This window comes from Heliconius melpomene, chromosome 1 (assembly GCF_056956725.1).
Source record: "Heliconius melpomene rosina isolate 202511_hmr_F chromosome 1, ASM5695672v1, whole genome shotgun sequence".
Taxonomy (NCBI): domain Eukaryota; kingdom Metazoa; phylum Arthropoda; class Insecta; order Lepidoptera; family Nymphalidae; genus Heliconius; species Heliconius melpomene.
The window spans coordinates 12,714,326-12,738,954 of NC_140389.1; the positions used below are offsets into that span (position 1 = coordinate 12,714,326).

Consider the following 24,629-nt stretch of genomic DNA (forward strand, 5'->3'; position numbering starts at 1 on the left):
AAATTTGTACATGGAATTTGTACGTGGTTCACTAGTGTCCTGAAATCCTCATTACACTAGTGAACCACGAGGGGGTTTAGTCATCTTCTATCAGACGGGCATGCTAAAATTGATAAGGATAACAAATAGGATAGGATATATTTAATGTCGGAAGCATTATTAAAAATAAGCAGTAAGATCTCACAGCTTCTGTGGTAACACAGCTTCCATCCAATTTTTTAGGTATCATATCCAACTCTGTCAATGTTCAATTCCATTTGTCAGTTGTCAAATAACAAATTGAGATTTTTTATATTTCTAACCTATTTTATATTGTAAAGGTTTAGTGGAATATTATTAGAACTATTTTAAGTATAAATTGTATGTTTGTACGTTAACGCTTATTATGTATTGTTGCTAACAATACTTTTCTTGGAAAAAATAACATGGATGTCCAAACATACGTAAGTTTTAGCTGTGTATAGCTTTTAACTTTCTATCTAATAGCGTATTTTAGTTTTAATTTTGTCATTTATTAAATTTCTTTTTTATTTTAGTATATTTCATATTTTTGTGATTTGTGCAGTTGTAGTTCTAGCTCAGTTTTTTGATAGGTAGCACGTGTTCTTTGATTTTGTGTGACGTTGGTTCGATTCCACCTTTCTAGTTAGTTAATAATATGTTGTTTTTTAATCGAACTTTTAATAATTATAGTTTAGATATATTTTTTTAATATATATCTTAATTAGGGCTAGTTTTAATAATCTTTAATATGTTTATCAGCTGATTATATAGATTCAATTACTATATCCATGTTTATTAAAATATTTATTTATATTTTTTTTTAATATATTTTTTTTAATTTATAAAATAGTACCCAAATTTTTGTTACATTAAACAGTTTGAAAATGGCTTTGTTGGCTAACTAGAGCCTAATGTCTTAAACTTTTGTAGGTTCATGGTTCAAATCTAAGTTTTAGAATAAGGTTTCTTTTTCAGTTCATGTTTTTATTTAACATAATTTTATAATTTTTAATAATCTATTTTAAATTATAATGAATTCTAAAAAAAATAGAAAAACTATCTTGGGTCAAGTGTAATCCAAATTCAAGTCATAATCTAGAAGTGTTGGTTTTGCCACCTGATGTACTGTCCAATTTGTGAGACAGTATATATTCAGTGAGATAAGGCACTCTGTTGAGGTCAGCCAAGTGGGAATCAAACCCACAACCGCCACCTTTACAGTCGGACACTCCTACTTTACTACAATGGCGAAGTAAAAAATCTCAACGAAATTGATATCTTTAAGCAGTAAATTTGAATTAAATTTTTAAAAGAATGTTTGAAATAAAACAAATTTATTTAGAAGTTCTGTCCCACACCTATAAAATTTTTGTTAAATTAATTGTATTGCCCTTGACACTTAAAAATTTATAGTTATCTTTAAAATATTATTTAAATAAATAAATCTATTGTTTACAAATCAGTGTCACTAGGTCCCTTCTGCCTACCCTGCTGCATATCCCGCACTCACCAGGGTAGGCTGAGAGAACCTAATGTTAAGACACTCCGTTCCCCACTTCTTGTCGAATTCTGGAGGCCTTGCGAGTTGAGTGGCAGAATATAACACTGAGCTTTGCCTCAACACCAGAGCAAATAAAATGGAAATATAAATATAAATAAATATTTCACTTCCTCAAGTGGGAATCGAACCCACAACGACAAGCGTTACAGTCACACTTGTGCCGCTGCGCCACGACGGCCAAATATATAAATCATAATTAATATAATATTTAAAGCTCATTTCTTGTTTATATAATTTCAGTAAATGTTAATGAAACAAAGTCAACAACTCAAGAATGCAATCAGATATGCCAAGAAGACAAATCATCAATTTTAGAAACAGCAAGTTTAATGAAGGAATCGGTGCTTTTGGGCCCCACATTTAATACTGTGAAAACTGATGTGTATTCAAATGAACTTGAACTTATTTATGCAAGGACGAAAATTTAATTGAAATTGAAAAGAAATCAAAACAACCCTTCTGACATAACACTCATGGCACTTGTTTAAATTATCAAATAAATTTTCAAAATAACTGTAAATTTTTGAAAAACGATATGGAATCCTCCGAAACTGGTAACCATGTTCAAAAAGAAGTACCTACTACTACAGTAGAAGAGGCACCCGGAAATGTTTTAAATAATGTGTCAAGTTCAAAATATGATATTAAAAAGAAAATAAATATTATATCACAAGAAGTATTGAGACTTGATTTTAAAGATAGTTTAAAATATCTAAAACCATCTGATCCAAGCAATGTTATATTAAAAACAGATACAATATTACCTTGTAATAAAAACACACATAAAAACATTGAAAATACGTCAAACATAGAAATATTTGAAAAAAATTCTAACAATAAAATAAACCTAGACAAACCCTCTGAAGAAATCAAAAAAAATTGTGAAGATATTAAATTAGCCGACTTAGACCAAAATAACAAAAAGGAAACAAATGACACAGATGGAATGATAGTAAAGGAATTAAATCAGTACAAACAATGTGACTCACAAATTAGTCTTGTTAATGAAGAAGTTAGTTCTCACCGTGGCTTGGCCGCAAAACTCTTAAATAAAAGCAGTCTGGGAAGTAATATAAAGGGTCATTGTAATAAGCTTAAAACATACTCTAATTGTTATTATGACATACAAAATGTGCCTGCGTCCACGACCCGTTCACATTTTATAAGGGACAAAAATCTAGAAAAAAAAATGAATGACATTAAGGGTATAAAAATCAGCAAAGATAAGAAAATAAATTCGGAACGTAACGTAGTTACTACCAAACTGATTATACAAGGTGTTGAAAAGCCAGGTGGAAATGTGAAATTTAACAAAAACATTAGAACATATACTAAAAGAGAAAAATCTAAAGTTACTAATTCCAGCATTTCAGCAATGAAAAGTCCAGAAGATAATAATATAGATGTTAAAAGTCCTGAGATGACAGCAAAAGAATCATATGATTTGGTCGTTGAGGAAAATGTTTGTGTATGTGAAGATTTTGGTCGTTTTACTTATGGGAATGATTGCACAAACTATGAGCATGTTCATTTTTGGTCCAGAAAACCCGTATGTTCATTGGAACTTCTTTTTAGTATTTACGATGATACTGAATCAACAGAAATCAACAGATCTCTTGAAACCATTGAGGTTGATGGGACATATAAATCAGATGACAATTTATCAGACAACACTTCTATTATATGTTCTAACAACAAAGAAAATGTATACAAAAATATAGACTTGGATGTTATATTTCCAAAACATAAACCTGCCCATGATAAACAATTTACACCACAACGTTCTTTGATTATTGAAAATGTACAGAGCATTAATGATTTTAATGAGATCGATTCTGAAGACAGTACTGATGATGTGTTGATTGATAATACTGAAATTTTAAATAGCAATGTAAGTATCGAAATAAGTACCCTCTTAACATGCAATTTTACTAAAAGTGAGCATTTATTACATACCGCTTTTGGCTTTTGTTTGGTAATCTTGTGATACTTAAATATTCATATAACGTTCAAGCTTAAATTCAAAATATGCACAGAAATTACTCAGGCGAGAAAAAGGATTTTTAAAAATTATTTATTTCATTTTATAAACAACCTTTCTGTTTTAAAGCAAGTTGAAGACAGAGAATTTTTATTAAAATTTTATATAAGTAATTCAAAACAGTTAAATCATCAAAATACACTAAACTCCATTATTTGATTCCGTGAGCTGCAAGTGCGGCGTCAGGGGAATGTATCTATATGTATTGTTAACTAGATTCAATATTTTTTTATAGAAAGATTCCTGTTCTTTTACCTGTATGTATAAATTAAAGAATTCACTAAATTGTATTATGCAATGATACAATCACAACAATGATAACCGTCGTGGTGCAACACCGGCTCTGGTAACAAGATAAGTCGCGCGTCGTTGAGTTCCGTCACGCAACGGCTTAACTCTAGGTTCCCTCTGCGTGCCATATGCGCGCTTGACGATTCAACGCTAAAGAACTAGACGAGTTCGCAGGTTGATTGGTGGAGTTAACTTTCGTATTGTGTCTGGTTTCTGGAGCAAGTAAATGAAAATAATTCATTGCCGCAAGTGGGCATGATCCTACAACCGTCATGTTTACAATCAGAGATTGTGCTGCTCTACGCTGCCTCATTCTATATTTTTTATCGTCCTATATTAAAAATATATTTTTATCCCTCATGTAGCAGGGTAGCAGAGAAGGCAGATGGAACCTTATTTTAATACACTCCGTTGCCCACTTTTCGCCGAACATATCAATGTATTGCATGTTGAGTGGCGGAACTTAACGTCGTGCTTTGCTTTTATTACCAAAGTGACGAAATGAAAACATTAAATAATTAATTTCCCCAAATATAAATCGAGCCCCAACCACAGCGTGTACAGTCCCACGCTTGTGCAACTGCGTTGTATCATAAAAAACAAACTTTACAGAGAAGGAAAAGGTCCATAAGTATATTTGAAAGTGATAAGCCAAGTCCGAGTACAAAGAAGACCCGCTATGCTTATCGATGCCGCACCGTATGTGGCGTTTGTAAGGCGAAAGTACCAAATACTGATTGGAACGAGCATGTTTCCAGTGAACATGATTTTATAGCGTGGAAAGAGGGCGAAAAGAACTTTGTGAGTAAAATTTGTGTTTATTTTTAATTGTAATTAGTGTTTTTGGTACCGCGATTATTGGAATACTCAATGATTTTTTTTTTGTTTGTTTTTTTTTTTGTTTGTTTTTCTTGTCTTTACTATATCTACCCAAATTTACTTTTTTAAAATATAATTTGACTGGAGGTCTTCGATTGATATTTTTTTTTGCTTGCTGTAGTCATAAAAACCCTCTTTATAGGACAACACAGCTATTATTGCTGTAGGAAATAATTGACATGGTTTTTTTAAATTATAGCTTCGCACTTTAAATCGCATATATCAAGAGAGATAGAGAGTGTCAAGACAATCTATGTTCTGCCTAATTCGGGGCTTTACGTGTTGACTGGCGAAAATCAACGTCGCACATTGTCTTGTCACAGAGGGGAAATAAAAATAATATGTGTAGAAGCGAGAAGTATATCGCTTCGACAGCCACCATGTGTAAAGGCGGAGACTATCCTATTGTGCCAAGATGGCCTTTCTATATAAAACAAAACATAATATAAAGGGCTAGCGACCAGTTCCCGGCTTAGCCCGCTTGATCTACACAAGTTTTTTTTTGTTAATCTTATTCAGATAAACTATACTTTAAAAAAAAAGTTAAAGTTTCAGCTTATTCAATAAAACAGTTATTTTGTAATAATTTTGTCGAACGGAATATTTTATATTGATATAACTTTTTTATTTATAGACCGATTGGAATAAAACAAATACTAAATGTTAAGGAAACTACAATAGTGAACTACATTTAATTTAATCGGTTAAGCCCTTTGTGAGATTAGCGTGCACAAACACACAGACAAACAGACAAAAAATATAAATAACTGTTTTGGGTTTCTATTACATTGATATATGCTCCCAATAAGAGGTTTTCGCGTATATCTACTATCTGTAGATAGCGATCAGTTACAATTGTATTATGTGTAGATTAGTCTATGCACGTTATGAATTGTTTATAGCCTCATAACAACAATTGTATTTATAAAGACTGTTCCATTTTAAATAATTGCACTTATTACCGCTAATAAAGTAAGGTTGCTTATGATATTTTTTTATTATTAAATCAAATATTAATATAATTATTTAAAATGTATTATATACTTTGTAGGATTTTGAAGATAAATCATTATTCAAAAAGTTAGAAAGAAGATTAGTTGAAACTGGAAAAATAATTTGTACATTTTGTGATAAAGAATTGTGTGATGTGGATGACTTTATTGATCATGTAAAGATCTGTAAATATTGGCGAGTGAGTATATATTTTTTTGTTATATTATCATTAAACTATCTGTTGCCTACTATCACCCCATGGTTACATTGAAACAGAGAGGAAGAGAGAGAGAAATAAATAGAGTTTTGTCTGATACATGTGACACATTTTAAATGTAAGTAAGATAACTGACGCAGGTACAGCTAACCAACACAAAAATATTTTTTCAATTTGAACCAGTAGTTCTTGCGATTGATGTATTGTACCCACCAAATTTTACGGCTTTATTATATTAGTAGCAATAATTTATTGTTATTAATATAAAAAGCTTTTAAGTATTAATAAGATCAGTATGAAAACATTTTTAATTTTTATTCCTAGGCTTAATGCAACGTCACGGTGCCCTTTTTAAATAATATTTTTATAAAAAGTTACAATGGAATAACAGCAACCATAATATATAATGTAACGTATAATACTTTTTTAGTTTACTCCAAACCATCAAATTGTGTGTGGAGTTTGTAAGACGAAAGTGGAAAAGACTGTATGGATCAAGCATATTTGCAAAGAACACTATTATCTCGCTTGGGAGGTCGGAGAAGAGCCTTTGGTAATTTTTTTATAGTTTTATACATTTATTTGACCCATTAACAACAAATACGCAGTGTCGCAGCGCAGCGACACTGCTTTTGACTGTAACGGATGTGGGTTCGACTATCACTCGGGGAATTATATATTTCATTTCCTTGCTCCGATGAGAAGATTGTCTAGAAGACCAAAGTTGGGGTCCGCTACTCAACACATAATATCTTGTAATTTGGGGAGTGCGTGTGGGATGGAGTGTCTTAGCACTAGCTTTCTTCTGCCGAAATACAGCGTGCTGTGCGCGTAAAGAAAAAAAATGTATTAAAAAAAAAATATTGCTAAAAGTCACACTTAAATAACACTAAACTATAGATTGTTTAATTGGTGAAAATATGTGTTTAAAAAAAATTTTTTCTAGGATAATTGCTCTGTCTTGATTAGTCATACATATTTATACACACGAAAATAAAACTCATATTTTTATACATAATTATATCTTTAAAGCCCAAAAGGAATTAATCACATTATGTAGTGTTGTTGCAAAACTTACTAAATGGAGTAAAAATCTCTATTGGTCTATTAGAAAGCGCAAAGAATTAATGATAAGTTGCGTGAGCGTAGTTCGGATAAGCGAATGACGTTCGGATGACTCAGACTTTGACTCTGAATTTACAGGATTTAAGCGATAAGGATAAAATTATACTTTTTTTGAACATCACGAGCAAAGCAATAGGAGGATTAGAATGTAGCAAGTGCGGCATCATAAGAAAATCTAGTAAATGTTATATAACTCATATGATAAAGTGTGCCAATATTGTAAGTATTTTATATTCTTTTTATACATTACGCAAAGCGAAAAAACTAAATTTTGTGCTATAAAACATTATATTCACTTACCACAAATCAATTTTAATTTTTCATGTAAAATTTGTCAAGGATATATTATCGCCCGATCAAAAAAATAAAGCTGTTAAAAGAGTTTGCAAAGACTCGGATGAAAAAAATAATAAAAGACTGTGTGAAAGTGACGCTGAAAATGGTATTGACACAAATATAAAAATTGAAGCAGATGAAGAAGGAGATATTAAAAATAATGTAACTATTAAATGTGGTGTTTGTCAAAGCGAAATACAAGATGATAAAAGGTGGATTGTGCATATTCAGGCGGAACATAACTATTTAGCTTGGAAGGAGGGTGAACTAGAAATAGTACGTAACAATAATTAAACATTATCCTGTGTTTGTATATATTTTTTTTACGATATTTAAATTTTAATAGAACGGCTTACGATGAAATATCATATATAATGCTTTTCAGTCATTATTTTCTGAAAAAGTTTAAATAATTGGGGAAGTCATTAAATATCAACAAATGATATGTTAAAATAACTTTATTTTAGTTGGTGTTATTGCCAGTCGTGGCGCAGAGAGGGTCACAAGCGTGTGGCTGTTTCTTTCTCGAGGAAATGAAATATTGAATATTTAGTTTCCTCGCTGTAGTAACGAGGCAAAGCGCGGCGTTCAGTTCCGCCACTCAACACGCAATGCTTCTTTGAAATTGATAGAAAGTGGGGAACGGAAGTGTCTAAACAGAAATGAATAAGGGATTAAGCTACTCCTATCTTAATCATATGTTCGGTATAAAGCGTGATGTTAAAAAAAACCTATTTGTATAAACGCAATAAAATTTCTAATAAAAAAATCCCTTGACATGGAAAATTGAAAATAGTGAAGATACTTCTAAATCCAATTAAGCTACCCTCTTACGCCCAATATTAATAATGTATCTCCTATCTCCAGTTAACGTCTATCTCGTACTGTCCGACATATCTATCCAATCACTAACCTGCATGCCTACCTCCATCTCTGTCTATTTCAATCTATGGTAGCAATTTTTGGATTAGGATTGGTTATTAACATTGGGCGTTAGTTGACTCATATTTTACAATATTTTCACTAATCATAGGAAGAAAAAAAGTTTTTTTAGACCATTCTAATAGATATACATTAATTGTATGTTGTGCAGGATGTTAATGATGAAAAGGAAGTTTACGATTATTTATACGCAACGTCCAAGCGTCACGATGGATTGATTTGTGCAAAGTGTGGCCTTCGCAGGAAATATGTTAAAGCCTACTTAAAACATATCAGTGTCTGTGACGGGAGCACTGTAAGTTTTTATCATTTTAATGACAACTCTTTAAAACTTCGTAGCGGGGACATTTAGAAAGTATAGAAGGAAATTATATCTTCTCTTATCCTATTGTATTTCTTACAAGTTGAGTTAACATTATATTTATTTCAAAATAAAATAATAATAATAATAAAACTATAAAAATAATAACATTAACACATAATAATGTAAAAACATTTTCAGCAACAAGACACAACTTTTAATGATACTGTAAATGATAGTTGTGTATCAGATTTGAATATAACAGAATCAGTTTTGGATGTATCAACTGTTGATAATAATAATGATGAAAAAATAATAGAATGCGGTGTGTGCCACCAACAGATGCAAGGCGTAAATTGGGTGAAACATATACAGACAGATCATTTTTATATAGCGTGGAAAGAGGGCGACACGCCTATTGTAAGCTGTTTATTATTATTTATTATTACACCTTTTTCACATAGATATCTTAAAGTAAATAATATACAAAATAAATGATACTTGTTATTATTTTTATATTCCAACACTTAAAAATAGACCGTGATGGTTGGCGCTTGATGAGGGAGGCCTACGTTCAGCAGTGGACGGCGATAGGCTGATGAAAAAAAAAATACTTTACTATATTTTATTTGTTTGTCTTATTGCATGTTATTTTATGTATTTTTTTCAGAAGGTTGATGATGAAACCGAGGTGCACGATCACTTGTACGCGATGTCCAAGCGTCAAGATGGCTTGACGTGTGCAAAATGTGGCCTACGTCGGAAATATGTTAAATCCTTCTTAACTCACATAAATATATGTGATGGAAGTAGTGTAAGTTATATTTTTATAACTTTACGTTTAAACCGTTAAAATATGAAATATATAATTTTTAATTTGTGATAAATAGATGATGATTTTTTTTACTACTGCTTACATTGATACTTGTTTTTTGAGCATCCATACTAGTGGCTTGCATTGCTAAACTGTTTAAACAAAACCGGTATTTTCGGTCATGACTCCAGACAAATTACTGTATTCCGGTTTTTCGGTACTTAAACAGAGTTAGTAATTATCACTTACTTGCAGAAGACATAAAAAAACAATTAAACAAACAAAAAAAAACAGGATGATCTCATACTTGTGGACAGGTGGCTTAATCTAAATTACACACAGCCTTGTTTTGTTTTATTAGTATTTTATTTAAAAAAAATAGTACCGGAAATCTACAGATGATTGTAAAATTAAAACGATAATTTTAAGAGAAGAAAGTAAATAGCATCTTTTGTTTGGCTTGGCCTGGCCGGCTTGGCCCGGTGTTCCGGTATTTCCGAAATACTAGATTCTGGTTTAATTAAACTATAAATAAATAAGTGATAGTATCTGTTTATAGTTTAATTAATATTTAATAAACAATCATAAACAAAATGTCTATAAAAGTAAACACTAAACAATTTCCTTTCAGCAATACGATACAAATGTTACATTAAATGATAGCCGTGCATCAGAGTTGAATGTATCTGAGCAAGTATTAAACAATACAATAGTCGATGATAACGATGATGAAGATAATATTGAATGTGGAGTCTGCCACAATCAGATGTTGGGCAAGGAGTGGGTCACGCACATACAGACCGAACACTCTTATGTGGCGTGGAAAGAGGGAGGCACGCCTATTGTATGTTAATACGTTATATATTATGTATAATAGATATTATATTAATTTTGATGAACTTTTTGTAAGCCTAATTTATTAGTTCATTTCTGAATTTTACACACTGACATTACTGAATCATATATTTCCTCGTTCTTTTAAAAAGGCTATTATTTTGTAGGCAATATGTCTATCTAACTTGTGTAGGCTTACTGTATGTTGATGTTAATACTTAATAAAAACATACTATGTCGTAATCACTGACTAGTTACTATATATTATTTATATACTTAAATCGTGTTTCTTATATAAAATGATAGGTTGTCTTTTTTTTTAGAATGTGGAAGATGAAATCGAGGTGCACGAACATTTGTACGCGATATCCAAACGGCAAGATGGCTTGACGTGTGCCAAATGTGGCCTACGTCGAAAATATGTTAAATCCTTCTTAACTCACATAAAAACCTGTGATGGAAGTATAGTAAGTATTTTTTATTTTACCTTTAAGTCGCCGGTAACAGGAGTACCTTGGCTCCTTTGATGGGAGGTCGAAACGTCAGCATAGCTGCACATTTGGCCGTACATAATGCAATGCTGGTACCGACTGAAATGCTAGTGGGTAGTACAGAAAGGAATGAAAGATACATTAATGCTGTCGCATGCGATCTCTTCGTATAATTTCGCGAATGAGTATGCAGAGACCGTATTGTTTGGCGCTCCATTCTCTCTGACTACCTCGCTAGAAATAAAGCGAGAAGCTACGTTTCACCTATTGCTAGCACAAAAATATTTTGATAAAAGTCCCTTTTTTATTATTGCCAAAAATGATAATTGGGTTTTATACGTAGTATAAACTAAACACTTATCAATCTTCTTTCAGCAACACAACAACGTTACAATAAACGACAGTCGTGCGTCGGCGGATTTCAATTTAACAGATCAAGAATTAAACAATCAATTTGATGATAACGACGACGAAGATAACATTGTATGTGGAGTCTGCCACAGTCAGATGTTGGGCAAGGAGTGGATCACGCACATACAGACGGAACACTCGTATGTGGCGTGGAAAGAGGGACGCACGCCTATTGTAAGTTTTCAAATATTTGTATTCACATTGATATACTTTTTTGAGAGTATGTAGTAGGTTAATGATAACACAATATGTATTATGAACATTCAGTGTTTTAACTATTGATTATTCTGAATTGTATTCAATATTATTATTTTGCCAAATATACCGAAGGTCTATTATGCTTTTATTTTACAGACTGATGAAAAACAAGTGAACGATCTCTTATACGCCCTGTCCAAACATCTGGATGGTTTGATTTGTGCAAAGTGTGGCCTCCGAAGAAAATATGTTAAATCGTTCCTAACTCACATAAAAGATTGTGACGGAAGCGTTGTAGTAAGCTTTTGTTTTTTATCCCGCTTAATTGAAATGAAACATAATTTAAGTAATGTAATTAAAACTACTTTTTTCAGCAACAAGATTCATCGGTAAATGAATTAACTTTTAACGATTCAATTAGTGACGACGACGTGGATAATATTGAATGTGGTGTATGCCACGAACAGATGGCCGGAAAAAAATGGCTTCAACACATACAAAAACAACATGCGTACTTAGCGTGGAAAGAGGGGAAGAGGCCTATTGTAAGTAAATCTTACGATAATTATTATATTGACGTAGAAATATAAATGCACCTTTATTTCTAGGTTACTTTTAATAAAGTAAATTCATCGTATTTTTTGCTTCACGCATATAGCAGAGGTATTCTAATGTTAAGACACTTCGGTCCCCATCTTTCGCCGAATTTTTTACATTGCGTGTTTACTGGCCGAACTCAACGCCGCGCTTCCTTAGAGCCAGACAATGAAAATATTAAAACCAAAACCCATTTTTGTTTTTTCCTTATGTACATTTTTATATCATTCGAAAATGTGAAACCTGTATTGTGAAACCTTTATTTTATTTCTTATAGAACAGAATGAATACAAATCAATTTTGAAACTATAATTATAAAAACATTTAGTCATCCTTTTATTTATTTTTTCTCCTGATAATTTGCTTAATAGGAGATTCACACTCTAAGCTGACATTATGATATTTAGAATATAAATAATATTTAAAAATTTTAAGTATATTAAAATCTAAAATTAATTAAACTAAATAATTAAATATTAATCGTACTTTAGGACTTCACAATCGAGCAGAATGTGAACAGTTATTTACAATATATGAGCAGAAAGTATGATGGTCTTATTTGTAGCAAGTGCGGCATTATGAGGAAATATGTGAAGGCATACTTGACTCATATGCAAACTTGTGATTCAACTGTCTATATGGATTTTTCTGTGAAAGCATATGGATTGGAAGAAGGTAAGACAATAATATGTTTTTTTTAGTATCTTTGCCGATATAAGATTATCGCGAATATTTAGTATTATACATTTATGGAAACACGACATTAGGAACACGTTTACGGTATTCCTTGGTCCAAAATAAACGACAAATGCGGTTAAAGAGTTTCATTTTAAATCTTTGCCGTTTTCTTCCTCATACTTTTGCTTAAATATTTAGATGATGAAAACAGGACTTTACTGTAGATGATGGATTTTACAGCATTTATCGAGCCTCACACCTTTAACTGTTTTAATTTCTATTTTTATATTACTATTTTTTTTTATAAAAAACTCTTATTTTTGGTTCCTATATCCAATTACTTATATTTTTTAATTAAAAAAATAAATATTTTGTTATTCTTGAAAATTAAAATTGATGTTTTTATTTTACGTAAGCTTTTTTTTAATACAAGTAATAAAGATTGCGTCTCCTATAGAGAACATTTTTTTAGTTCCTTTTTTGCATCCCGCTGTATTGCGCATATAACAGGGTAGGCTAAAGAAATCAGGGAACCTAGTGTTAAGGTACTCCGTTGTCCATTAAGACACTTCCTTTCCGCCGAGTTCTTGAGGCATTACGTTGACTGGTGGAACTCAACACTATGCTTTGTTTGTTACCAGAGTGAAGAAATGCAAATATTCAATATTTCATTTCCCAGAGTAAGAATCGAAACCACAACTGTATAATGTATTGATGAAAAATTCAATGTTTGAAAGAAAAAGAAATATTTTAAAGTTTCCGTAACCCTATAAAGATAAGAGACGGAAGTAACAGAGCCACCAATTTTTTATAAACATGTAAATTTTTAATCTTATGCTCTTATAGATACATGTAAATGTGGTGTATGTGACGAGCTTGTTGAATTTAAACATTGGAAATCACATGCCATGATGAAACATTACAACTTGGCGTGGAGAGAAGGCGAATATCCTATAGTAAGACAAATAAAATATAATTAGGTATTTAGAATATAGACATAAAATGAAAAATACACAAATTTAAAAGAACACATTTTAAAGTGTTATTCCACATACAAATAGACAAAACATACACGAACAATATGTTGTTTTTTTAGATTTGCATAGTTTTTTTTAAAATAAATTATATTAATTGTATTATTTTATTGAATTAAATTTTTATAAGCGATATATTCGTTATTATAATATTTTGTAATTGTTTATTACAGGATGTTAAGAACCCTTACTTAGTCGAGAAATATTTGAAGGAATACAAAAATAAATATAAAAAATTTGTTTGCTCTTTATGTGGACTTGTCCGGGTTTCTTGTATTGGTTTCTACGCCCATCTTTTGCAATGCGGGAAAACCGAGGAGGTAATGTTTCTCTATAGTACTATGATACTGTTTGAATAAATTACTTTGTTATAAAATAAAAAAAAACTAATATTAATGCTAGCAACAAAACAAATTGTAACAAGCTTATAACGATTTCGACGTAGGTTTATATGAATGTATAGTTTATTTGACTAGGGCGCTTGGACGGTGTCCAAAAGGCGCAGGTTTGAGTCCGTTAAGTTCGAGGCAAGAGAAAGTCGATATTTTTGTATATTTTAATTTTTGTATTTGTTGTTTTGTACTTTTGTATTTAGTAATTTGTAAAGTATTGTTTACGGAAACGGAAATTAAAATAATATTATACGTATATAGATAGATACACGTAGTGAGTGATGAATAATTTCCAATAATATTTTAAATTTCAGGAACTTGAACCGTTCAAACTCAATTGTGAAATATGCAATAGTAAATATCTATGTTTATATAAGACTCAGCATTACGCCATGCACAGAGAACAAGAACTAGCTAAGGAGCGTAAATTGTCATTAGAGGTGAAAAAGATCGAGCCGAAAGAAGAAATCGTATTATCTGGTGGAGGAAGAATGGCTGCTAAAAAGTACGATTTTTGTTGCATCACGCTGCATCTTCTTCTTCGAGACGTTGTTTGTTGATTGGAGCAACTCATGCCACGTTTTATCTTATTATCGGGAAATGAAAATAATTCAGTTTTATTCATTCCCAGAAGGAATCGAACCCATTACTGTCGCGTTCACAGTAAGACGCAGTGCCGATGCGTCACGACGACGACCTCAAACTATGTTAATAGTTATATTTTTGTACTAAATATAAAAAAAATGTGCCCTTTATACATAAAACAATATATAATATTTTTATTTATATTTCAGAGCTCGAAACGTTTTGGAAAAATATAAATCGGTAAATAAATTTAATTTTTGTTTATATGTTCATACATTGTTGATTATTTTACTTTTTTAAATTTTATTAATAATGTATCCCGCATAAAGCAGAGCACGTAAGACACTCCGTTTCTCACTTTTCACTGAATTTCCGATACATTGTCATGTAGCAGATCTCAACGCCGCGCTTTGTCACCTAGACAAAGCGCGGCGTTGAGCAGATCGAGGAAATGGTATATTAAATAAATCCCCTTAGTGGGAATCGAACTCACAACCGTTGCGCTTTCAGTTACACGTTGTGCCACTACGCCACGACGGCGTTAAATAAATATTCACGTAAGTGGGAATCAATCCCGCAACTATCGCATGTAAAATCAGTTTTTTTGCGAAGATAGTATGAATATACATTTATTATGATACTGCTGATCTATTCAAACATTACTGTGTAATGGTGAGAGTTAATACCTACAATACGTGATCGCGAAACGCGTACATCGTCTAAAGAAGCTCTCAAGATTCTACATGCGGGATATGTAAAAAAATATATATATTAACAGTAATGTGTCATTCCAGTATGAATTTAATTGTACTACGTGTGGTTACGGTGCAGATGAAGAGAAAGAGTTGGAAGAGCACTCTTGTCGTAAAATATTGTATACCGACTTCAGTGATTCAGATAATTCTATAAAAATAGAATATGAAAGTTCTACAGATGACGAAGTAAGCGGAGTTGACAGTAATATATCAGACGTGGAAGTAAAAACTGAAAAGAAAAAGAAGCACAGTGAATATTGTAAGTAAAGTAAAGTTATATTTTATATTATATGAATCAAAGCGTTGCTTTTTAGGTGATGGAATTAAACGCTTTACTTATAACAAAATGCAAACACGCGAATTATACGATGGTTCGGCAATTAAAGATCTAAATAATAAAATGAAATATTCTGTACATATATTTTTTTATTACAGTTTACGCTGCGTCCAAAATAAAACGAATTCCATTTGTGGTACAACGTCCTAAAATGTATATGCAGCAAGCTGCCCTTGAATAGTGAGTATTGTATAAATCTATATATCTACATTATTAGTATATATACATACACGTTTTGTTTGTTAAATTTAATAATATTTTAATACATTATAATTTTTAGCTTTGCTACATATTTACCAAATAATGAAACGTTTTATCCCTTATGGAGGCAATGCAAGTACGAAATTCTATCAGAAAGCCAAATGTCAAAATATATGCCGCCATTAGAAGAATCCTGTAGCTTAAAACTAAGTAAACAAGGTTGGATCACGCTAAAAAAATTTGAAGCAAGAGAAAGTCAAGGTATTTTTTTATTATATTTTTAATAATATATAAGTTATTTTAAAATCATTGCATATTCAGTGTCTGAATCCAAAACCAATTCCTTTCTTAAGCTTTTTAAAATGTGCCTTAAGTCCTGATAAACCACTATAGAAATAAAACATTTGTATTAAATGGGTAAGTGCAATAAAATGCATTTTAAAGGTTAAGCTATCAGTTGGAACTTTATTTACAAGACTATAATAACATACATTTTCTCAATTATACTTTTTTAGTGTTTTTTTTATATAATATAGCGACTTAAACGTAAACTACGTTTGAACTTATTATAGCCAAATTGTATTTAATAGAAGCTATATCACTGTGAAGTTTCATTTAAATCCGTTCAGTAGTTTTTTTATGATATAAGTTTAGTAGGACTATCCAATGAAATGTTACAGATGTATCGACCATATTCGTGGGTAGTTCTATCCAAGCCATATCGTGGTCGCCGGGCGGCTACCTGGCGGTGTCGGTGCACGCCGCCGACGACGCGCCGCGTGTCACCGGAGATATCGTGTACTCTTTTGAAAATGTATTACAGCTGTGGGAGTTTGGAAATGATGATCGGTTAGTCTTTTTCAAACATTTTTTAAAGTTTTGTTCCACATAAAAAAATAGAAAATATTTTTAAGAGAGGAATCCGATCCAAGTTTGTTAAGTTAGATTGTCAAGATACCTGCTAGGACAGTAAACTGGTATGTAACTAAGGTACTGGCAGTAACGGCAGACAGCATGACCATGTCGCGATGACCCCTTGCCAATCGTCTAATATACCTATGTATAACATATATATTCATGAGTTTTGTAATATTATTAATAAGAAAAATAAATTGTACTATTAAAATAAATAACTAAATTAAATATTAATTAAAATAAATATTAAAATAATAACTATTAGAATCTTAATTAAATTTTACTATTAAAATGTTTAATATTTTGCATTCATACTTCTTAAAGTATGCTTTTGATTTATCTTTATTAATGAATCAGCTTGACGCTGTATTCCGCACATATCAGGGTAGAACCTAGTGTTAAGACGACAGAAAGGAGTTTTCTCAGTTTCCGCCGAATTTTGGAAGCATTGCATGTTGAGTGACTAGAGCGACGAAATGAAAATATTAATGTAAATATATATTATCTTTATTGAAGATTAAAATCTTACTTTGCTAACTATTAGATTAACTTAAAGCATATAATGGTGTAACATTACACTTACTTTACTTACTTTTAAAAACAAAAATTATTGTTTCAGTTTTGTTCCAAAACTAGCTCTTGGCATAGCTCACGAGTATGGAATGGTATGGGGGATGGATTGGTGTCCTTCGGGGACGACTGATTTATATAGCATGGTAGATCAAAAGTCATTTACTCGACTCGGCCTCCTAGCAATCGCCTGTTCTAATGGCTATGCTTATATCTTGTCTGTTCCGTACCCTTCGAGTATTATTGACAGGTATTAGTATTTATTTTAATCTAATTTAAATTTGGTAGTTCGTTTGTTTTGTGTTTTTATACTGCTTTGGTAGTTTAAATCGGTGCCGAGTTCTGCCACTTAACACGCTTGTTTTGAAAATTATACATACATTAACTTTTCTCTGCTTTCTTTGCTATTTACGGAAAAAAAATAAGCTGGCAAGAAATAAAAACAATTTCGAACTTTATTTACAGTGACAGCAAAATATATAAGCTCAATCCAGTTGCAGAATTGAGGCTTTACAGAGGTGACCAAAAGTTCCAGGCTACCTCCATAAATTGGTCTTCTGTAAGTGTATATTATAATTTATACATAAAATATTTTACATTCGTATTTTTATACTTAAGTATATATTTTAATTGGCATAAAGATGGTATATACAGTATTCTGTGTAAGTCAAAACTATGATCATGATTATCAATTATACGAAGTTAGCCGTAACATTTTTCTTTAAGATGCTGCCGAGTCAAATAATCCAGAATAATTTTTACATATTTAAAGTGTTATTCTACAAGTCAAAATAAGTTTAATTGTAGAAAAGTACAAATAATTGATGTGTTTTTCTTCACTTGCAGCAAACTGGTCATAAAACGATATTGGTCGGGTATTCTAATGGTACTACAGCGCAGTACGATTTGCACTCTGAATCACCTTTATTAATGGATAAAAAGGAAGATATTGTTATATATTATCCATATTATGATGAAAAAACACATAATACTTGTGTAACAGGTTAGTTAAATTATATTTTTATTTATATTTTATATTTTCTCTGAAGTAAGCTGCAGATGTTGTTTGCTATATAATAAGCTGCAGATTACAGTTGCTTCCCAATTTCTATACTATAATATTCTCTTTGTCCGACAAAATATACATTATCATAGAAAAAATAGCGACAGTTATACGATAGAAACGAGAAATAAAGATAAGCTTGTTACACCAAGTTTTCGCCTCCAAAAAGTTAATAAATCCTTTATGGGTCTGAGTATACGTGTATATAATAAAATTCCGCAGTGTATTCTTAATTTGCCACTTCCAAAATTTAAAATATCTGTAAAAAAAATTCTAACAAGTAAAGCTTATTACACTGTTCAAGAATATTTAGAAGATAAGCATGTATGAAATTAATGTCTATTGAATGTCAGGCAGGACAGCTGCCAGCTAATGTAATAGTAAAATACGAGTATACCATTGATTTTAAAAAGAGCAACTGTTGAGTTTCTTGCCGGCTCTTCTCAGCAGAACTGCCTTTCGAACCGGTGGTAGCTTTTTGTTGACATGTACATTCGACGATTCAAAAGTGCTTATAAAGTTTATTTGAATAAAGAATATTTTGAATTTGAATTTGAATTTGAATTTGATGGTTGCGAATATTTGATTTTAAGAATTCTCTTACTATAATTATTTTATTCGTCGGTGCAAAGTAAAAATATTTACCATATATTAAAAATATCATGCAACAAACAGGTGTAACATCGTTCCCTCTAAAGCTGAGCCGCGCGGAGTTGTTGGGCAGCGCGTCGCCCACGGGCGCGGACACGGTGCGGGGGTGCGCGGGGCGGCGAGGTTGCGGCGCGCGCCTGCGCACTCACCTCGCCTCCTCCGCTGCGCTGCACTCGCCGCACTGGCCCGCGCTGCTGCTGGCCGAGAACGACTGCATCGGTAATGAGACCACGACATTATGCACACGGCTATTTGTATGGCTATATGTAGGATAGGACTCTTATTTCTAGGTCGCATCCATACTATAGTGCCGGTCATGTTTTCTTGGTGCTATCTCAGTCTGTTAAAATATTCTTACATGACAAACAATTAAAGTATACATTCTATTGTTTCGGTCAAATTCCGGTCCATTTACGTGTATAAGAATATTTTGAGGCCGAACCGTGACTGACACTATAGTATGAATCCGTCCTTAGCTTCACGCCGTATCCCTCATGTAATGAGAAATTGAATAGGCATCTATTTACAGTACTTATATTGAAAACAGATAGGGTGCTACGATAATCTCAATAATCATATTTACATAATCTACAGTATTAAACAGAAAATAATTACTACCCTGCTGTGTGCGGGATACATCGTGAAGCTGATTTAATGTTTTAATTGCTACCGCTATGCTATGTGCAGGAAATGCTAAAAAAATGTAAATATAAATAAATTACCGATGTTTGTCGCATCCTTAGTGCAGTATAAATTGAGCGCGGTGTGGAATTTTCCTTTCAATTATTCGCTTTTCCTCTATTAGAATAGAGAACGTGGAAGCCGCGTGGTACTACCGATACTAAAATAACTATACTGTTAGAAATAATGACCATAGAGGCTATATAAAAGCGACTCTAATTACTGGCTGGCACTTTTTAAGGCTGTCAACGGCGACGGAAAGAGGAAGATCACTAACGTCACTCTGCCCGATGAATTCTTTAGAACCGGATATTGTTATTAGACTGCTAGATTTGCCCTTTTATTAGCCCTTTGGTTGTTTAATAATTATTTGAAGCCTTGTTTTAATTCATTACCTTTCCCACCTTATTTAATATTTCCAATAGTTTCTTACAATACATATAAAAATCGATTCACTAGTACTTTTAGTTTAGTATACTTAATTAAGATATCGGCTTTTACTAGACAATATTCAAAATACAATTTGGTGCAGGAGATGATCGAATATTTTTTAACGAATTTAATCCTAAAGGTTTCTTTTTATATTATCTTCATGTTGTTTTATGTATATAACAGGGATTAGAACATAGTATTAAAAAACTCTGTTCCCTGCTTTCTGCTAAATTCTTGAGGCATTGCGTGTCGGGTGGAAACGCAGTGCCTCAAGAATTTAGCAGAAATGAAATGGGTGGAAATTACCCCCAAAGTAAGAAGCGCACGTTTATTTTCGCATGCTTTTACCACTCCGTCACGTCGTCCTATGTTTTGTAAATGTTTAATATTCTAAAATGTCCTTAAATGAAATACACAATCTATTCGACAGTAAACCAAGCAGTAAACGAGTTGGACTGGTGGTGCTTTGGGCGTCGCCTCGGCGCCATGAACAGCTGCGCCGGCTGCCTGCACTGCGGCGTGGTGGCCGCGTACTCGCCGCCCGCTATCAAGACCATGAGGCCGCATCCTGTGTTCAATGACTTGCATAAAGATGTAAGTTTATACTACTATGAACTTAAATTTCTTTACAATTTAGTTGGCGCCGGTGGCGTCCGCAGAGGACCCATTCCACTCTTTATCGATCGTTCCTGAGCTTAGGATATTTTTGCTTGAGGATACCAATGCATTGCTTACTTTGTTGGTTATATATAAACCTCAACTTTGATCCGCTAAAAAGGCCACATGAACTTAAACCCCTTTAATTGGAGCAAATTGGACTCGACTTTCGCGTTTAATTTACTGCATGTCTCGCTAACCTTCTATGCTTCGTTTACAATTGAATTATTGAGAATTGAGATTGAGAATGTTATTTTTAGAGGAAAAACCGTTTTGTTACTCACCGACTGATTGATAGGTAAAGACGAAACTACTGAGTATAGAACTGAAAGACATCAATTTTGACAGTTCCAGTGCTTAGGTGAATGTGATGGAAATAGTATGCGATTATTACTATACTGTGAACTATTCCACTACACTAAGTTGCGGGCAACAATTTGTTTTTGTGTTGTGACATGACAGTGAGATAATTTTGCCATTTTTGTTTAATTATTGTTTTTGATTATGCACACATATTTTAGATTCTCTTAACGGTTTCTCTTTGTCTACGATGTTACATTAGAAGTGTCACTATAGTTTTTAAGTATTTCTTAAGATGTACTAAAGCCCCGACTCTGTTTTGCCGCCATTTACACTTAACATGTATGGGCATTTATGCGCCCGTGGATGTTGTTTTATTTTAAAAATTACATAACATATAGACAATTAAATAAAATTGATATAAAAATATTTTTTACAGACGGTAGCTATAATACATATGGTGCCACTAAATAAAAAAAAATCAAAACAAAAGAATGATGATTTTGCCGTCAAATTAGAACCGCTCACGTACAAAGAAGTGACCAAATCATACGGAGTGGAACTGTTGTTTGCGAAAGATCTTGACAAGGTAAACATTTTTACTAAAATGAAAGATGGGTGGCTTAACCTATCATTATCTAAACTTATACTTTTAATTCACAATATATTTTAATAAACACAATGTACCTAATAAATAAAAATTATTATTTTCCTCAGAAACAATTACAAAGTCTATGTAACAAGGAACAGTGTCCAGAAAGATTTCCGCTTTCCGACATTCCCTCAATGGCGTTCAATCCGTCTTCAAAACATCATCGACAGTTGGCGATGGCGACGCATTCTGGCTTCATATTATTTATAAATGTATAAAGTTTAGAAAATATTCGTTTAATATGTTTTCTAAAATAATTATTTAAGAAAATATGTCTTATACGTAGGCGTTTCTAGACATATTTTACAGGCAGCACCCGCGAAGCTTTTACGTTTAATATACAAAATGAAAATATTCACATGAATTATTTTATTGCATAGCGCACAAATAAAATTAAAACAAAAAATTAAAGGTAGAGTCAATGTGAAAAAAATACTTAATTTACTTAATTCGATTTCGATCTGGGGGATCTTTTTCGATTCTAAAATAAGTTAATGCAACTCAGTTAAAGAAAATCCCAAAAAGGTTTTTGTTTTGATTCCACATTTAATAGATGTATTTGGGGTAAGATTTTTTTAATTTTTTAGCTTAAATTTTTTGTTATTCTTAATTCTGGGGTGGGCACCAGATAATATTGGAGTGGACATGGCCCCTTCTACGCCCAAGGCTATATATTTTATAAGAATGTGTATACTGCCTTAGTATATTATAGTTATTTATAAATGGTAATACTATGTAAAAGTAATTTGTGTCTGTAGAACTAAAAAATCTTTGGTTGATGAAATAGTTTTACTTGTAAATATAAAACATTATGATAGTGAATCGTCTTAATACTTTGTTAATAATATATTTAGCTATAATTGTATAATCTTCGACGAAGTGACTGATTTCTTTTTTAAATTTTACGCATTGATATAGAATGTTCAACACCTATTTATACGTAGACCGTAATAAATTGTAAATAATATTGTACATTAAACGTTTATATCTCTATAACGGCAATTCCAATATAATTCGCTAAATATTTGGTATTTGTAAATTTTGTAAGATGTCGTCAAATTATCGAATATATATTTTTTTTTTCCAGAAATCAGAAAAGCAAATAATATTCTGAAAAGAGTTTGTAAAATCGAATAAGTAATTTTATCTTAATACACTTTGAGGTAAAAAATACTCTTTGTGTACTAGGTGGCAGAAGCCATGTGCATACTGAAACATATACAAGATACATATATTTGTACAATGTACATACAGATATTGTAAAAATAAATATTATTCTGCCGACAGTATCAGAAAGCCGTTTAAATTATGGTACGAAGTTAAAATAACAAACATCAGATACGAATAGTAGCTAGGGTATAGACCCAGTTTTATTATTACTGATTGATGGTCATTAATATTAAATATGACCTTTTAATATATTTTAATTAATAAGCACACCAAATCTTTGTTAGTATAATTATGCACTACATTAATTTTACATCCCGTAAGTCTAAAGTTAATTTGCTAGTAGAGTAAAAAAATTGAAATTACTATTATACAAATGATTTTTCAACACGCAATGAAATACTTATTTACTTATGCAATATTCATTAATGTAGGTATATAAAATTATAATATATCGTGGAATGTTCAGTGCATTAATATTTTACACTGTAAATATAAGTACATATTTGTAAATGGTAATATGTTTAGGGATTTTGAAGAAATGTCGTAGTACGATCGATTTTAACTCACTCTGGGTTATAATTAATTATAAGCACATGTAATAAGTTTAATTATGATAGATAACGGTCTTAAAATTTTATGTCATAAGGACGAGGCAAGAGGCCAGGAGGCTGTAAATTAATAGAATACAAAGTTTCGTCTCTGTTTTTTTGCTCGAATGCGCCTTGATTAGCGCTTTTATTTTGTCAGAGCATATTACATCTAACACTAAGACAAATAGAGGCGAGCTTTCTAATTTATTGCTTTTGAATCTTTATTTTAATCAAAGAATAGACAGTTATAGTCGATGGGTTTTTACATATAGTGGATCGTGAAATCTTTACTTTTATCTTTGTAAATAACTGTCTACAGAGTCACTAAAATCTTTTAAGCTGTTAAGCATCTCATTTTATCATAACCCGCCACTGCTATCACTGTTTTTATCAATCTGTATAAATCTTTAAGATACAATAGTTTCCCAGATTTCTTAAAATAAATTGTGACTGAACCAAATGTTCTAATTTATACTTTTTGTGATTGGTAGTATACAATGTCTCAAAGATGTCTAGTTTCGACCCAATCAATGGGAACAAGCATGTTTAGTTTTTCAATCTAATTCAATCATTGCTCCACAACTTTTAAACTCCACATATTTTTTTGTAGTAGTTATGTAAATGTTATATGTAAGTTATATTTCAGTTCATATAATAACTATGATTTTAGAATACTTATTAATTAAATGAATCCTTTTTTTATCATACCTTATTGGTTAAGATTGGTTGGTTAGATTTAATAGAAATGCATTTATTTTGTCAATAGTGTGGTAACTAATTTTATTTAGAAATATTGCAAATTATAACCCATATTGTTTTTATAAAATAAATGTAAATATAAGGTCCTAATCATAATAAAATACATAACTTTTCTCATAGAAAAGAAGTCTTTATTATTAACTTCAATATACATATTTTTTTAATTAAGGCAA

At 31.6% G+C, this 24,629-nt stretch overlaps 1 protein-coding gene across 2 annotated transcripts; it reads left to right on the forward strand.

Annotated features, from left to right (window-relative positions):
- The first annotated feature begins 260 nt into the window (after positions 1 to 260).
- LOC146541537 (uncharacterized) lies at positions 261 to 24,069 on the forward strand. Of its 2 annotated transcripts, none has more exons than XM_085187455.1 (31): positions 261 to 443; positions 1,805 to 3,455; positions 4,509 to 4,697; positions 5,827 to 5,967; positions 6,416 to 6,538; positions 7,189 to 7,329; positions 7,450 to 7,722; positions 8,540 to 8,683; positions 8,891 to 9,109; positions 9,360 to 9,503; positions 10,135 to 10,347; positions 10,661 to 10,804; positions 11,204 to 11,413; positions 11,594 to 11,734; positions 11,812 to 11,982; positions 12,526 to 12,709; positions 13,559 to 13,668; positions 13,920 to 14,066; positions 14,453 to 14,643; positions 14,933 to 14,963; positions 15,518 to 15,737; positions 15,914 to 15,995; positions 16,096 to 16,277; positions 16,697 to 16,865; positions 17,551 to 17,751; positions 17,967 to 18,060; positions 18,348 to 18,504; positions 19,240 to 19,434; positions 20,759 to 20,922; positions 21,725 to 21,874; positions 22,003 to 24,069. In XM_085187455.1, the coding sequence occupies exons 2-31, from the start codon at positions 2,100 to 2,102 to the stop codon at positions 22,153 to 22,155; spliced, it is 6,039 nt and encodes a 2,012-aa protein (XP_085043581.1). In that variant the 5' UTR covers positions 261 to 443; positions 1,805 to 2,099; the 3' UTR covers positions 22,156 to 24,069. The 2 variants fall into 2 exon arrangements, with proteins under 2 accessions (XP_085043581.1, XP_085043591.1); XM_085187465.1 differs by having other exon boundaries at positions 9,363 to 9,503.
- Positions 24,070 to 24,629: the final 560 nt, after the last annotated feature.